The sequence below is a fragment of the Archocentrus centrarchus genome, chromosome 9, assembly GCF_007364275.1.
Source record: "Archocentrus centrarchus isolate MPI-CPG fArcCen1 chromosome 9, fArcCen1, whole genome shotgun sequence".
Taxonomy (NCBI): domain Eukaryota; kingdom Metazoa; phylum Chordata; class Actinopteri; order Cichliformes; family Cichlidae; genus Archocentrus; species Archocentrus centrarchus.
Genome location: NC_044354.1, coordinates 3,432,892 through 3,446,778, shown reverse-complemented (window position 1 = coordinate 3,446,778; position 13,887 = coordinate 3,432,892). Strand labels below are relative to the sequence as shown.

At 42.4% G+C, this 13,887-nt stretch overlaps 2 protein-coding genes across 3 annotated transcripts; one reads left to right on the top strand and one right to left on the bottom strand.

The window, feature by feature from the left end:
• Nucleotides 1-3,795: 3,795 nt before the first annotated feature.
• On the top strand, nt 3,796-8,930 carry emb (embigin). The gene is given in 10 exon segments (XM_030737943.1): nt 3,796-3,892; nt 3,895-3,987; nt 4,907-4,984; nt 5,139-5,322; nt 5,654-5,736; nt 5,901-6,037; nt 6,771-6,926; nt 7,758-7,878; nt 8,070-8,103; nt 8,201-8,930. Coding segments are annotated over 10 exon segments (1,035 nt in total). The 5' UTR covers nt 3,796-3,804; the 3' UTR covers nt 8,262-8,930.
• Nucleotides 8,931-9,578: 648 nt separating this feature from the next.
• mrps30 (mitochondrial ribosomal protein S30) lies at nt 9,579-13,518 on the bottom strand. 2 transcript variants are annotated; one of them, XM_030737892.1, is made up of 5 exons: nt 12,918-13,516; nt 12,519-12,664; nt 11,865-11,970; nt 11,142-11,318; nt 9,579-9,838 (listed from the first exon to the last, which is right to left on the bottom strand). In XM_030737892.1, exons 1-5 carry the CDS (start codon nt 13,486-13,488, stop codon nt 9,579-9,581), a joined length of 1,260 nt encoding a protein of 419 aa, XP_030593752.1. In that variant the 5' UTR covers nt 13,489-13,516. The 2 variants fall into 2 exon arrangements, with proteins under 2 accessions (XP_030593752.1, XP_030593754.1); XM_030737894.1 differs by having other exon boundaries at nt 9,640-9,838; nt 11,142-11,338; nt 12,918-13,518.
• Nucleotides 13,519-13,887: the final 369 nt, after the last annotated feature.

Below are 13,887 nucleotides of genomic sequence, written 5' to 3'. Positions count from 1 at the left end.
TAATCTCAACACACTGGAGTCACACAGAGCTGCTTCTGTTTTTCTGTTTGTTTTTAATCGCCCCCCCTCAGGATGGCAGCAGAAGGCCTTTCTGTTAGCCTCTGCCTCTCGCACCCCTCCCCTAACTCTCTGCATTACATTATGAGCCCAGCTCACACCCTTGTATAGCAGAGAACTTTTTTTAGCCTCTGTCCTCTCAGTGATCCTTGAAACTTTCCAAAAGTTCCACTCCAGTGCCTTTCCTGGGATTTCTGCCACTGTTTACATTATGCTTTAGGGTTTGGCCTGATGCTGAGACATCATAGACTGAAGGCTCACACAGTCTGCTGCACATTTGATTGATATTCACTAATTAAGAGAAAAGCGTCCCTTTTTTTTTCAGATTTAATTCTTTAATAGTTTCTCCTCCGCTGTCGCTGTTACCTGTTTCTCATTCCTCACCGAGGACTCGACTTCATAATGCACTGACATTCGATGCCTCTCTGAATGTCATGTGTTAAATAAGTGGTGAAACAGGGTATTGCACGTGTCCAAGGGAATGCAGGCTCAGGCCCAGTTTGCATCTCTTAATGAATAAGAAATGATTGATTGATTGACTAGATGAAACTAACATAATACAATCCAAGGTTTCCATCCAGGTTTTCTGGAAATCTTTGGGCACCCACAGTTATGAGCAGCCACCCTGATGAAGGACTGATGAACTGAAGGACTATAATATATCCTGAAGAAGTCATCTGCTGTCCCTCCTCTGGGTCTTGGAAGCAAGGTTTTGAGTTTTGTGATTTTGGGTTTGAAATGAATATTGTTTTGGTTTATTTTCCTTACCTTCTGACATTATGATTTCTTGGGCTTCTGTATTGTTTGTTCCCTTGTGATCCAGTCCACCCTACTCTTGTTTTTGTCTCTGCACTTTATCCTTAGCTCTGCTTGTGTGGAGTCAGCTGTGTTTAAGTGTTTGTTTACCTTCCTGTCCTGATGTCAGGTTCACATGTCTTAGCCTTGGGCTCTGTATTTGCCACTTCCTGTTTTATTTTGGTGGGCTTTTGGTCCTTGTGCGGTGTGTTTAATTTTGCTGCCCATGTTTCTCTCATTACCCCTGGTGTATAAATGTTCTAATGTTCTTTGTCGTGTTGCCCCTCGTGGTGGCGTAATTGTCTGTTCCTGGTTTTTTGTCTGAAGATCCTTAGTTTTGGATACTCTTCCTAGTTCAGCTGTTTGAAGGACTTTGACATCTGTACATGTTTCCTCCAGTGCTCTTATGCATAACTTTAAACATAACCTGCCTTAAAATATCCCTTAATTTTTTAAATGCAGAAATAGGTGAGATTTTTAGGGAGAAAACACCCATCACTCTGTTAGGTAACTGTTCAACTACTCAAGTATCTACTCAGCCCATCACAACACACCAATTCAATGCATTAATGCACAAAGACATGGTAAAGTTTAAACCAAGCATCAGAATGGGGAGGTAAGGTGATTTATGTGACTTTGAACATGCCGTGGTTTGTTGTTCATCATAGACCGGAAATTTCTGAAATACTTAACGCAAGCCAGAGTCTTCAGTATTTCTTAATATCTGATGGCTTAAGTATTTCTTTCAGGCTGGTCTTAAGTATTTCAGAAACTGATGATTTGCAGAGAATGGTCCAAAACAGAGAAAATATCCAGTGAGCAGCAAAAACACCTTACTGGGGTCTGAGGAGAATGGTCAGACGCTGACAGGAAGTAACAACAGTCACCTCAAGGAGCTTTATATTGTAAAGACATAGAAATATTTTTCTGCAGGTGCTAAGGGGGGGCTAAGCATTTTACGGAGGGTGCTATTAAGGATCATTTGTTCTTTCAGTTCTCAACACACACAGACACAAGTTACTTTCTTGGGGGTGCTATGACTTTTCCAGGGGGAGCTATAGCACCCCCCATGTCCTGGCGCCACCACTGCCCCACAATAATACAGAAAAAACTCAAACAATCAAATGACCTCCTGTGAGCAAGCAATTGGTAAGAGTGGGGAGGAAAAACTCTATTTTAACAGGAAGAAACCTCCAGCAGAACCAGGCTCAGGGAGGGGCAGTCATCTTTTTGGGGTGAGGGGAGAGAGACAGGACAAAAGACACACTGTGGAAGAGAGACAGAGATTAATAATAACTAATGATAATAATTTATTCAGGGTTGCCTGATCCAAGTTGCTTCCAAGATCTTTAGAGCCGAGTACAATAACCTAAATTTATCTGAATTTAGAAGCAGGAAGTTAGAGGTCATCCAGGTCTTTATGTCTTTAAGACATTCCTGCGACTAACTGTTGTGTGCCATCTGGCTTCATGGATAGATAAAGAAATACAAATACAAATAACCACTCAGAAGAGCATTTCTGAATTCACACGTTGAAGCTTGAAGCAGATGGGCTACAGCAGCACAAGACCACACCGGATGCCGTTCCTGTCAGTTGAGAGTTCGGCTACAGTTTGAACAGGTTTATCAAAATTGGGCAATAGAAGAGTGGGGAAACGTTGCCTGGTCTCGAGTTCTGCTGTGACATTCGGATGTTAGAGTCAGAATATGGCATAAAATCATGAAAGCATGGATCCATCCTGCTTAATATCGCCGATTCAGGTTGGTGGTGGTAGTTGACATGCTTTGGGCTTCTTACTACCGAGTGAGCATCATTTAAACACCACAGCCTATCTGAGTATTGCTGCTGACCATGACCACAGCGTCCCCATGTTCTGACAGCTGCTTCCAGCAGGATAACGAGTCATCTCACAAAGTTCACTGGACTCAAACGGCCTCCACGGTCACCAGATCTCAGTTCATTGGAGCAACTTTGGGACGTTGTGGAACGAGATGGATGTGCAGCTGAAAAATCTGCAGAAACATGACGCTATCGTGCCAATATGGAGCAGAATCTCACAGCCATATTTTCAGCACTTTGTTAAATCTGTGCCAAAGAATTAAGGCAGTTCACTTTTAATGGAGTCCAACCCACTACTAGCAAAGTGTACCTAATGAAGTGGTCAGTGGGTGTATATCTGTTATTCAGCATAACAATCATGCTGCTTGATGGCCCTACACGCTCATTTGTACTTCATGTGACTATGTGGCACATACAGAGTTAATCTCCTTAAGATTTCCATGTCAGGATCAGGATGTCAGGATGTTCCACACAGTGACAGAAACAGCCAAACCAGAGTCCAGCACTGCAGCCCCATTTTGCTTTATACTGGTCAGCTGAGCCCAGACTTTTAGTTAAAGGAGCTATTACTTAAACCAAACTGGAGGTAAAACGGCAGAAGAGATAGTGAGGGATACTGAGAGAATGTGAAAAGAATAATTATAGCATGGATAACTTTAGCTATGAATGCCCTGCAGGGAGCACTACGGTGAGGGGTGCTTTTAGTGTTTTACTCAGTGTAACTGTAAATTTCAAAGAGTTTAAAAGTGCAGAGTTGTATGATGAAAGTAAATCGGCTGCAGTAACAAAGCTGGTATTTTGTTAGTTGCCCCTCTTTGTTGTCCTACAAGGGGAGGCAGCTCATGTGATCTTCTCACATAACACAACAGGACACCTTGCACATAGCTGCACTGTAGCAGTTCAGTCAGGCTGGGACAGATTTAACAATTTTATCAAAGCGCGCACACACATGCACACACACATAAAATCATGGTACGGTATTGTTATTATGTTACTTCAACATTTTCTGTCCATAAGCAGTCCTGCAGAACTGCAGCACAGCATCAAGCTACGAACCCCGTCTGTGTGAATAATGGATGGAGTCAGCCACCCACAGGCTGCAGGGTGATATCATGGCTGCGTCACTTGTGCAGATGCGGGAGGAGGGGTGGGGTGGTTACACCGTGCAGTCTGTAGACAGTGAGGAACATCCTCACAGAGAGGACAGAGAGGGATAATAACCATGTCAGCCTCCTGGAAGCAGACGCTTTTTCACATCTTCCTGCTTTTCATCTGCTGCAGACACATCAATACAAGTAAATGAATTTGGGGTTTAATTTTCACTCTGTTTTGTGGTTGTCTTAAAGCTGCCCTGCTGCTTCTCTTTTCCACCAAATGCTCCTGTAACCTTGTGAGGGCCAGAAGAAAATGTCATAAGATTTTCACATTATTTTGTCTGAAGCTCTCTGGTAGTCATTGTTTATGATTTTTCTTTAACCGTCTACATGTTTCTCAAAAATTTACCCACAAGGACAGAATTGTTTAATCATCATGGGACGTAAAGTAAAAGAAAAATTCAGTACCAGAGGGTTACTGTTGGATGGCTCAGTTGATTCTGTGCATCAGATTACTCTGAGAATAAGATGATAGGTAAAAAGATAAACGCTGAACGTCACTGAGAGCTTATTTTAAACTGTCCTTGAGATATTTATGCATTTATTCAAAAGACATCTCTTTGAAAAGATCATCAAGGAAGCAGACCTGGTTACTGTTATGCAGAGGACACTTTTCACAGACAGCTATGGGCTGTTTTATTGGCATTGATATCTGCTTTAAAATTACCTCAAAACATTCATATTTTTTTAAAAGTTTCTGAGTTTTTAATGGCAAATTTGTAGCGAATATTATAATTAAGCACAACTGTGTTTATCCTCTATGAGAACATTTTACATCTGATTGTTTAAACCTATTAAACTAGTAAACTACTGATTTTCTTCAGTTATAGCTGCTGCAATTAAAAAAAAAAAATTACTTACATCTTAAATATAAAAAAAACCCTTAATAATTACCAAGAAAATTCTTGCAAGCATCTAATATGTGTTAGCAAAAACATAGCTGATATTTAGTCGAAAAAATTTCAGTCATTTGCAAATCATTTTCCAGTTTTTTACTGTAAATACTGTTGTGTTAATCCTGTAAAAACTGTATTTATACATTTACTTCCTTTCCTGTCAGAGACGCTGGGCTCAACGCCGGAGCCGCCGGTTCCCACCACTCCTCTGCCAACAAACGTGAAAAGTGTTGTTCTTAAAGGTCCACCATCATTTCATCATCTCTGCCTGTGTTAATATAGCTAAAAAATACAATTAGTGCTGCATCCAAATTACAGTCTGATTTTGCCGTGTGTGTGTGTGTGTGTGTGTGTGTGTGTGTGTGTGTGTGTGTGTGTGTGTGTGACTGCTCACAGGTGAAAATCACACTGAGAGAATCCAGCTGTTGGATCCTGTAAGTCTAACGCTGGAATGCACCTGGACTGGAAATCAGAAGAAACTCACAAACATTACAGGTTACTGGACAAAAGACGGGGAGGAAATCCCGGGCACCCGTTTGCCCGTGCAGCTGGAGAATGAGCAGTATAATCTCAGACAAGAGTAAGTACTTTGTGTACGTGTTTTATTTTTGTCTGCTGTAGAAAATCCATTTTGCAGGACTGACATTTCAGTGTTAATCTCCTCTGTGTAGCTCAAGAGCTGTTATCTACGTAGTTTTATCCAAAGAGAAGTTTTATCAAAGGAGAACTGAGTGTATAAAAAGTTTTAAGTGTCAACTGTAACTGTGTTTACATGAAAGCGAAAGCATGTTTGCAACAGTTTAGTTAAAATAATCGGAGCACATTTGGAGAACAGTCACATTTGATGTGAAAATATCTTAAACATTAACCTTTATGCAACTTTAAACCTGTCCGTGACTTCTGCATTACAGCTTCAGTATTAGCAATGAAGAAAACCTTGGAAATTACTCCTGTGTTTTTGGGAATGAAGCAAAAATAGATTTCATTCTGGCAGGTACAGAAAAAAAAAAACTCTGCACATTTCACTGCTTCATCTGTTTTGCTATCAGCTCCTCGAGTCCCCGCTTAAGCTATTTATACTGAATATCAATAACAGTATATCAGTTTAGGGCTGAGGCTGCGCGGTGCCACTGTGTCATCATCATCTTCATCCTCCAGCTCCACAGATCAGCGAGATGAGAGACAAGCCAGTAGTGAGCTATCTGGGGGACTTTGTGGTGATTCACTGTAAAATGGAAGAAACCAAACCAAAGCCCAACACCTGGGTCTGGTATAAAGTCAATGGGACAGAAAAGGTAAGCTGCTCAGCACCTGTCATTTTGCTGAAGTCAAAAAAGACTTTATTGCTCAGAGTTGGACAGCTGATCATTTTATCCATGTTCCTCGTGCTTGTTTGGTCTCACTTTTCCTACAGCGAAGATCTCGTGAATGCCTGAGCACGTATTAAAGTACGGTGATGGAAAACATTACAGCTCGTCCTTATGTTCTATCAGCTGCATCTATGACAACATGCACATATTACCAGGATTTCTCCATGGTAACTGATGAAACTTGTGCTAATGTACCCAGTTTTTAAAGCTTGCCTATTAAGAAGTTCAGCATTTTCCATCCATTATTATTAATATAATTATGTCTGTAATATGATGCAGCATTAGTGTAACTGGGACGTTCCCTTAGCTTGATCTGTTTACATATTTATTTTTAATGTGGAGAAGGGCAAAAACCTACAAAGCCACCGCTGGGAGGAAGGTGGGATGATGCCACATCCTCGAACACAGGACAGAGGTCCTTTTTTTTGTGGTTAGGTTTAAGAAACTAACTGAACACTTTCACAATGTTAGAAAGTCACATTAGTGTGACCCCTGTGGGTCCCGCTGTAATGTTTTCCACCACCCTGTGAGGACATCTGAATTCAAAGACATTTAAATTCTTTGTTTTAACTGTGACGTTTAACAAAACCCAGAAGAAATCACTTTAAACAAATGCGTGTTGAAATATTGAATTGGTGTGTGTATTTCTTGGGAACAGATCCCCATTGCTGATGAGCCTCAGCGCTATGAAATCCACAACAAGGAGTGGAAGACCCAGCTGAAGATGAGCAACCTGTCAGATGCTGACTCTGGGCTGTATTACTGTGGTGCAGTGTACCCCATCAGCACCTCACTGAGCCGCGTGGAGCTCAAGGTCAGTAACCAAATCTTTATACTTTTACACAAATATTTACAATATTTTAGAGGGAAATATGATTTTTGTTCTTCTTCTTACATTTATATAACTGTGAAGCACTTTTCAGCTATGTGTTTTTAAAAAAACATCAGGAGTCTGCTTGGAGCCCCTTCCTGTTTGCAGTGGTGACGGACAGGTTAACAAATGAGGTCAGGCAAGAGTCTCTGTGGTCGATGGTGTTTGCAGATGGCATTGTGATCTGTGGTGAGAGTAGGGAGCAGGTGGAGGTATGCTCTGGAGAGAAGAGGAATGAAGCAAGACAGAATACATGTGTGAGTGAGAGAGATGGACAGGTGTAACAGGTGGGGAAGCAAGGAGTAGAGAGAGTAAAGGTGAAGCTGAAGTACCCGGGGTCAACCATCTAAAGCTACAGACGGTGCACGAGAAAGGTGAAGAAAGCTAAGGATTCAAATGAACAGAAACTGAACCTGTAAAGCTCCTGAAACTGTTTCTAATGCACACCTGTTATATTTTTACTGTTGAGGACTTGTTATAAATAAATAATTCTTCTCTCTGGGGCCCAAACAGATAAAACATTAAAATACACACTAAAAAATAGTTACATTGTTTCAAAAATAAATTATTGTTTTTTGAAACCGTGTAACTATTAATTTTTTTTATTTCAGGTAGTTTTAAATGCTTTATAAATGATAGAGTCGAATCTGCAAACTACAAAAATGACTCAATCTACTACTATCTGCTTATCTTATGAGATAAAACATCTGTACTTCTTTCTAATGGAAGTGATTGCAGTAGTAATATGTAATATTCCCTGTTTCCCTGCTGAAGGTCATCAGCATCATAGAGCCCCTGAAGCCCTTCCTAACCATCCTGGCTGAAGTTCTATTCCTGGTCACCATCATTCTCCTCTATGAGAGAACTCAGTCCAGGAAAAACAACACACAGGAAGGTAGACAAACATTATCCAGCTCTCATTTGTATCGGTATGATATTTTTGCAACATTTGTAACAAAACAAATTTATATATATATATATATATATATATATATATATATATATATATATATATATATATATATATATATATATATATATATATATAATATATATTATATATATATTTATCTGCCTCATTCTCAGAAAACGTGCAGAACACTGACCAAAAGAACGAGCTGTGAGTGCGATGGGATTTTCTCTAACGAATACAGTAAATCTTTATATTTTTGCAGCGTTCATAATGGAAGAATTACTTTTTTTTTTTTCCCCATCAGGCCTCAGGGAGAAGATAAGGAGATGGAGGGAAGTACTTCAATGAGACACCGCAAAGTTTAAAGACTGCAGACGGCTTTTAAAACATTCCCAGATGTAAATGTTAGCAAAGTCCCCACAGTTATTGTGGGAATATCTGTTATAATTGCATAATTTTTTTTCACCACACAAAGTGCAATAGCCTCTACAAAATCAGCACCTGAGTTTGCAACACAAGTGGCCTCTTTCCTTGTGGTTACAAGTTTTTTTTTTTAAACAAAGCATTTACATTATGTCTTTCACTCACTTCCTGTGGAAAAACCCAGCTTAGATGCTTTACCTCACACATCACCTTCTCTTTGTCCCCGCTGAGTCAAAACGGAAGCGGCTTTCTGTTGTTGACAAACCTCAAGCCACCTTTCCTCCTCTTCTTTGCTCCCTGTGGTCTGTGAGCAGTGCCTTACACTCTTAAAAAGCAATTGACTAACCTTTCACTGTGCTTACAATGACTTTTGCCCTTGCAGTAATGTGTCTACAGTACTTGAATATGTAAATCTAAATATATCTTCACATATCCATGTTTGTGCATCTGTTTGGTGTTTATGTGCGTGACGGTAGGCGTGAGGTCATAGTTCCCTCCTAAATACGGCTGCACTGTATGAAAACAAGCCGATTAAATCCATACAAACCCCTGCCTCTGTCGTTTTATGTTGCCTGCAATGACTTCTCATAAAATTTGAGCTGAACGGCGACAAATCAGTGACATTTAACATGGATTAAACACAGAGAAACAAGTGTCAGTTTGAAATAATGTCATTTATTTTTTTTTATAAATACAGTGGATATTTTTTTTTTCTGGAGAAACTCTGCATTTCCTCTTCCCCACAGAGAAAAGCTAAGCTGTATTACGACACACTAGCTGCACAATCTGTCTCACTGCATTAGAGGAGATGGTTGCTCAGCCTGTGAGACTGTGAGGCTGCACCTGACGGGTGGAGCACTGATTACATGCAGTGGCTGTTTTACTTAAACATGTTGAAGCTGCTGTATTTCTGCGATCCTCTGGAGTGTGGCCAACACGTCTGTCACAGAAGCACTACAGGTTATTAGTCTTTTCTATAGTTGTCTGCAGAAGGTTTCCCTCAGTTGTCAGTGTATTATAAATGGATTAAACCAACACACATACACACACACACACACACACACACAAAAAGATCTTTCAGGACCTCTGTAATAATCAGGTGTGTGTGTGTGGAGTATTTTTCAGTACTTTCTTTCACCTGATTCTTCGTTTCATACAAACTGTCAACCCCCACTTGTGTCTTTCAAAACTGTGGAGAGCAAAGATCTTCCCAGAGATATTCACCCCCCCCCCCCCCCCCCCCCCCCCAAAAAAAAACTCTATGGCTGGTTCATGAGAAACTGAACGAGAAGCTTGATGACACCATCATTCAGACCCACCACCTCTCCATCCTGCACGCTCTCGTAGAGCCGCAGGCTCTCGGTACCCCACAGGAGGTTTTTCCTGGGGTTGTTGGCGTCGGTCTCCACGGAGAGTGCAACTGTGTTGAGCTGGTAGCAGAAGAAGGAGAAGAAGCGGCCGTCTGTGATCACGGCCTGGGACACGAAGGGCCTGGTGACGTCCTCGTAGTTCCAGAAACCTGCAGAGCGGAGAGGGAAGCATGAACACGAGCTGATTCTTTTCTCAGCTTTAAAGCTAAATGTAGACAGTGCAGCAATCCGATCTTCCTGTGTCAGTGCTCTTCCTGCAGCATCACGAGTAATCACGCTGACCAATCACTTCATTAGCTCTGCGACTCTGGAGGAAGAGCTAATGAAGTGATGAAGTTTCGCTGCCAAGAGGCACACTTCTCCCCCACAGGCCACAAGAGATATCAGACACACGGTGTAAGATCAGCTGTTCTGAGCACTGCCCGGCTAAAATACAGCATGATAACTACCCTCACAACCACTTTATTACATACACTTTGCTAGTAAATGCTAGGACACCCTTTGACATCACAGAAGATTGTCAGCTGCACATCCATGATGTGAATCTCCCATTCCACCACATCCCAAAGTCGCTTTATTGAGTTCTGGTGACTGTGGAGGACATCTGATGCTACTTTCCCACCGCCGAGGAGCCGGTGCTCGTGCCAGTGCTCATGCCAGTGCTCATGCCAGTGCTGGTGCTGCCTTCAATGAACCGGCAAAATGCTTAAGAACGGGCCCGCGTTTCCACCGCTTTTCTGTGAACTGCTCCTTTACATATGAGTGTGGGTGGGTCCTCATTTGGACACGGAAGTCGAAGCGCACAAACGTGGGAGAACACGCTCCCCTTTCTGTGCTGCAAATATGTTTTACAGTCCAAACCAAACTACTGCAGCATCTGTGTGCAGCACAGAGGTAAACATAAGACGACAAGTACGCACTTTGTGTCCTTTTATCTGTGATATGAACTGATACAAAGCAGCAAGTTCAGCCTTAGTGCCCAACCTAATTCACAGTTGCGAAAATCGCTTCGCTTTTCTCATGTAATACACATGTAATATGGTAGAAAACCTGATGTTGAGACGGCAGAGTCACGCCCTTCTGCCGCTTTCGTCACGCGTTCTTGGTTCGAGACCAGCTAGCTCGTGGGGCCGGAGTTGAACCCGTTTTTCGGCCGAGCACCGAGTGCTTCCACAGTGGAAAACCTGCCTAACGGTTCAAATAAAGGCACCGGCTCCAGAACCCTGTCGGTGGGAAAGCGGCTTGAGTGCCGTGAACTGATTGTCGTGTTCAAGAAACCAGTTCGAGGTGATCTGAACTTTGTGACACGGCCTGTTATCCTGCAGCCATCAGGAGAAGAGTACAGAAAGCATGAAAGAGCAAGCGCGTACGTAAACCTCTACTGTAAATCAAATAACCCAACTATAACCTGCATCTCAGCTCTGCTGCATGTTTCCTGCATTTGTAACTCACCCTGGTACACGGCCTGAGCTCCCGTCCAGGCGAAGAGGCTGGCGAGCGCGTTGGCTCTGAGGAAAACCTCCACTTGGTCGGCCTGCTGCTGCCGAGCCATCCGGTCTCTGTGGTATCGGTCGGGCACCAGGTGGAACTGAGTGTGACCGTAACATGCCGGGTCTGGTAGCTTCGCACCTGTAAACGAGCCCGAGAGGCTTATTTATAACGACAAAGAAGCAGGGATCCATAAAGAAAAACTGAATTAACCACGAAAACACTGAGTAAATGCTGGGATCATGAAAACACACAATATCAAACCCTCTAAAGCTACAGTATGATCATACTTTGTTAGGACGGTGGAAACTTTATGAACAAAACATCAAATCACTGCGCTCAAAAAACAAACGAAATACCGGTTCATTCCACACCGACGCCACCTACTGACAAACTGAAGTAACTGAATACAGTATGTATACATACACACACTCTCCTTTGCTCATTTACAGTACATTAAAGTTAAGTTAGACACTGCCTCAAAATAACCGCTCAAAAAAGTTTCTAGTGGGGTTTCAGGTGAGAGAGCGGTACAGGTGTCTGTGCATTACCTGATTAACAGCATTAAAAAAAGTGCTCCTGTTTACTACCAAGGAAGATGCACTCATAGATGCCGACTAGACTGTGTTATTTCAGCTACTCTAGAACCACCCAGCACAGCCGGCATGATCGACATCATTGTGTTACCTGTGAAGATGTTGTTGTCATACTGCCTTCTGAACAGCGGCATCACATTGGGAGCAAACGTGATCTCTGGAACTTCGGCTGCATACGAGGCTTCCAGTGGGGTAAACTAAGAGAAAATAAGATTTTAGAACATTATTAGATTAAAATAACTTGTGAGCTTGACCTTAAATGCAACTGTATGTGGGGGAGGGGGGGGGGGGGGGGGTCCTCAATCCCTGGGGAATCCTTCAGTCTCCTCAGAAGTCCCTCGAGTGGCCGACAAATCACATAATTGAAGTAACAGCAGAGCTTTAAATATGTGAACCAGAATGAAAACATTTCAACACTGTAATGGAACTAATTAAAGTAAAATAGAATCAAGTATTCAATGACAAAATTATAGTAATAAAATGGTAATCTTACAGAGATATGTACTGACAAGCGATTTAAAAGCCGTTACTCCAGATCTTCATTGCTGTGAAAGCCCAGATCCAAAAACTCCAGTAATGGTGGAAAACACAAGTAATATGATGCTGATTCTTCAGTCACGGATCAGTTTAAGTGGTTTGTGTGATTTTTTTTTCCCACTAGGCAAGGCCTACGATCCCACCTATACCCTTACTGCACATCGCTGCTGTTAGTACGTGATTCCTGTGGTCTGAAAGGGACACCCACCTGAGGCAGCTGTTGGGTTACTCTGATCTGGCTGTGCGGGTGGTCGTCAATCTGGAACCTGGTTGGCTCGAGGTGGCCTCTCCGGTGGCCTTTTGGGATAATTCTCTGACCCCTTCTCCAATAAAAGTTCACTTGTGGACTGAGATCTGATTAAAAAAAAAAAACATGTCTATATATATATATATACACACAATGATTAAAGAATTAAAATAAATAAAATACTGATTTGTGGTTTTAATGGCCTCTTCTAGTTGAGTAGTGTTTTTGTCTCTAACAATAAATCAGTAACTTTTCTGCCATATAACTCGCTGCTGTTAACTAGGAATGCTTTACGTTCCCAAAGTTATCCACATTATTACTTAATACAGTTTCCTCTCTTTATTTACACCTCATACACACCCAGACTGGACAGCCGCAGCAGAGGGTTGTACTTGGCCAGACTGTAGGTGAGTCCAGACACCAGGGTCCTCAGGAAAGGTCCGACCACCTGCTCCTGGTGTCTGTACATGAAAGACTTGCGCTTTCTAATTTCCCAGTGCTCGTGCAGAATGGCACGGGTCACCAAGGAGCGAATGTCCGCGAACGCATCATCGTCGATCCCCGGCACCGCTGCGGGTTTCTCCGAGCCCGGGGTGAATTTTTCGGGCAGGGCCGGGATGAACGCGGTCTTAGTAAAGTGCTGGTACCATCTGTCTGCGTTCCGTGCGAAGGTCTGAGGGTAGACCACAAATTTCATTCGCTGGATGCGAGTGATGAGCGACAGCTTGTCCTGCACGGAAGAGGCGCGTATCTTCTGCACATGTTCCTCAACCTGACGCCGCCGCGCAGATTTACTTTTAGCCGTTATTGAGGGGACTATGGGGGGGTACGTTGGCTCCTTAACCCCAACCTCGGTGTGGACAAGGCTTTGGCTTCGAAACGGGAACGAGTTTCTAAGGAACAGCAAGGGTAGCCGTATGCGGGCCGCCATGTTTGTTTAACTTCTTCTTCAATTTCGTTAATACACAGACTAAGGGTCTTTCAGAACAGCGCCCCCTTACGGCAAAACCCCCCCAAAACATCCAAACTAAATGTTAGTGCCGGTATTAAACTATATAAATCAAAACGTCTACCACTATTAAGGGAGTTTTTAATCAATTCAATTCACTTGTGGCAGTCTGGGATCGTTTAATTTAATAAAGTCTGGTTTCTCGTAGTCTTATGGTTAGCATCGGGCAACACGTTGAAGCTCTTGAAGCGAGCCCTGTTGCGTCATAGATGTCCCCTTTACATCCACTCAGAAATTTTTAAAATTTTTGTTGTCACGTCATAACAACAAAAAGAAAGAAAGAAAAAACGTGAACACAACGTGATAAAGAAATAGAAAATC

Excerpts from the sequence above, each read along its gene's own strand:
- mrps30 (XM_030737892.1), bottom strand. The coding sequence starts at position 13,488 with ATGGCGGCCCGCATACGGCTACCCTTGCTGTTCCTTAGAAACTCGTTC. Across the intron at positions 12,665-12,917 it reads GCTGCGGCTGTCCAGTCTGG|ATCTCAGTCCACAAGTGAAC; the intron begins GTGTGTATGAGG and ends TTTTTTAATCAG. Across the intron at positions 11,319-11,864 it reads TGACAACAACATCTTCACAG|GTGCGAAGCTACCAGACCCG; the intron begins GTAACACAATGA and ends GCTCGTTTACAG.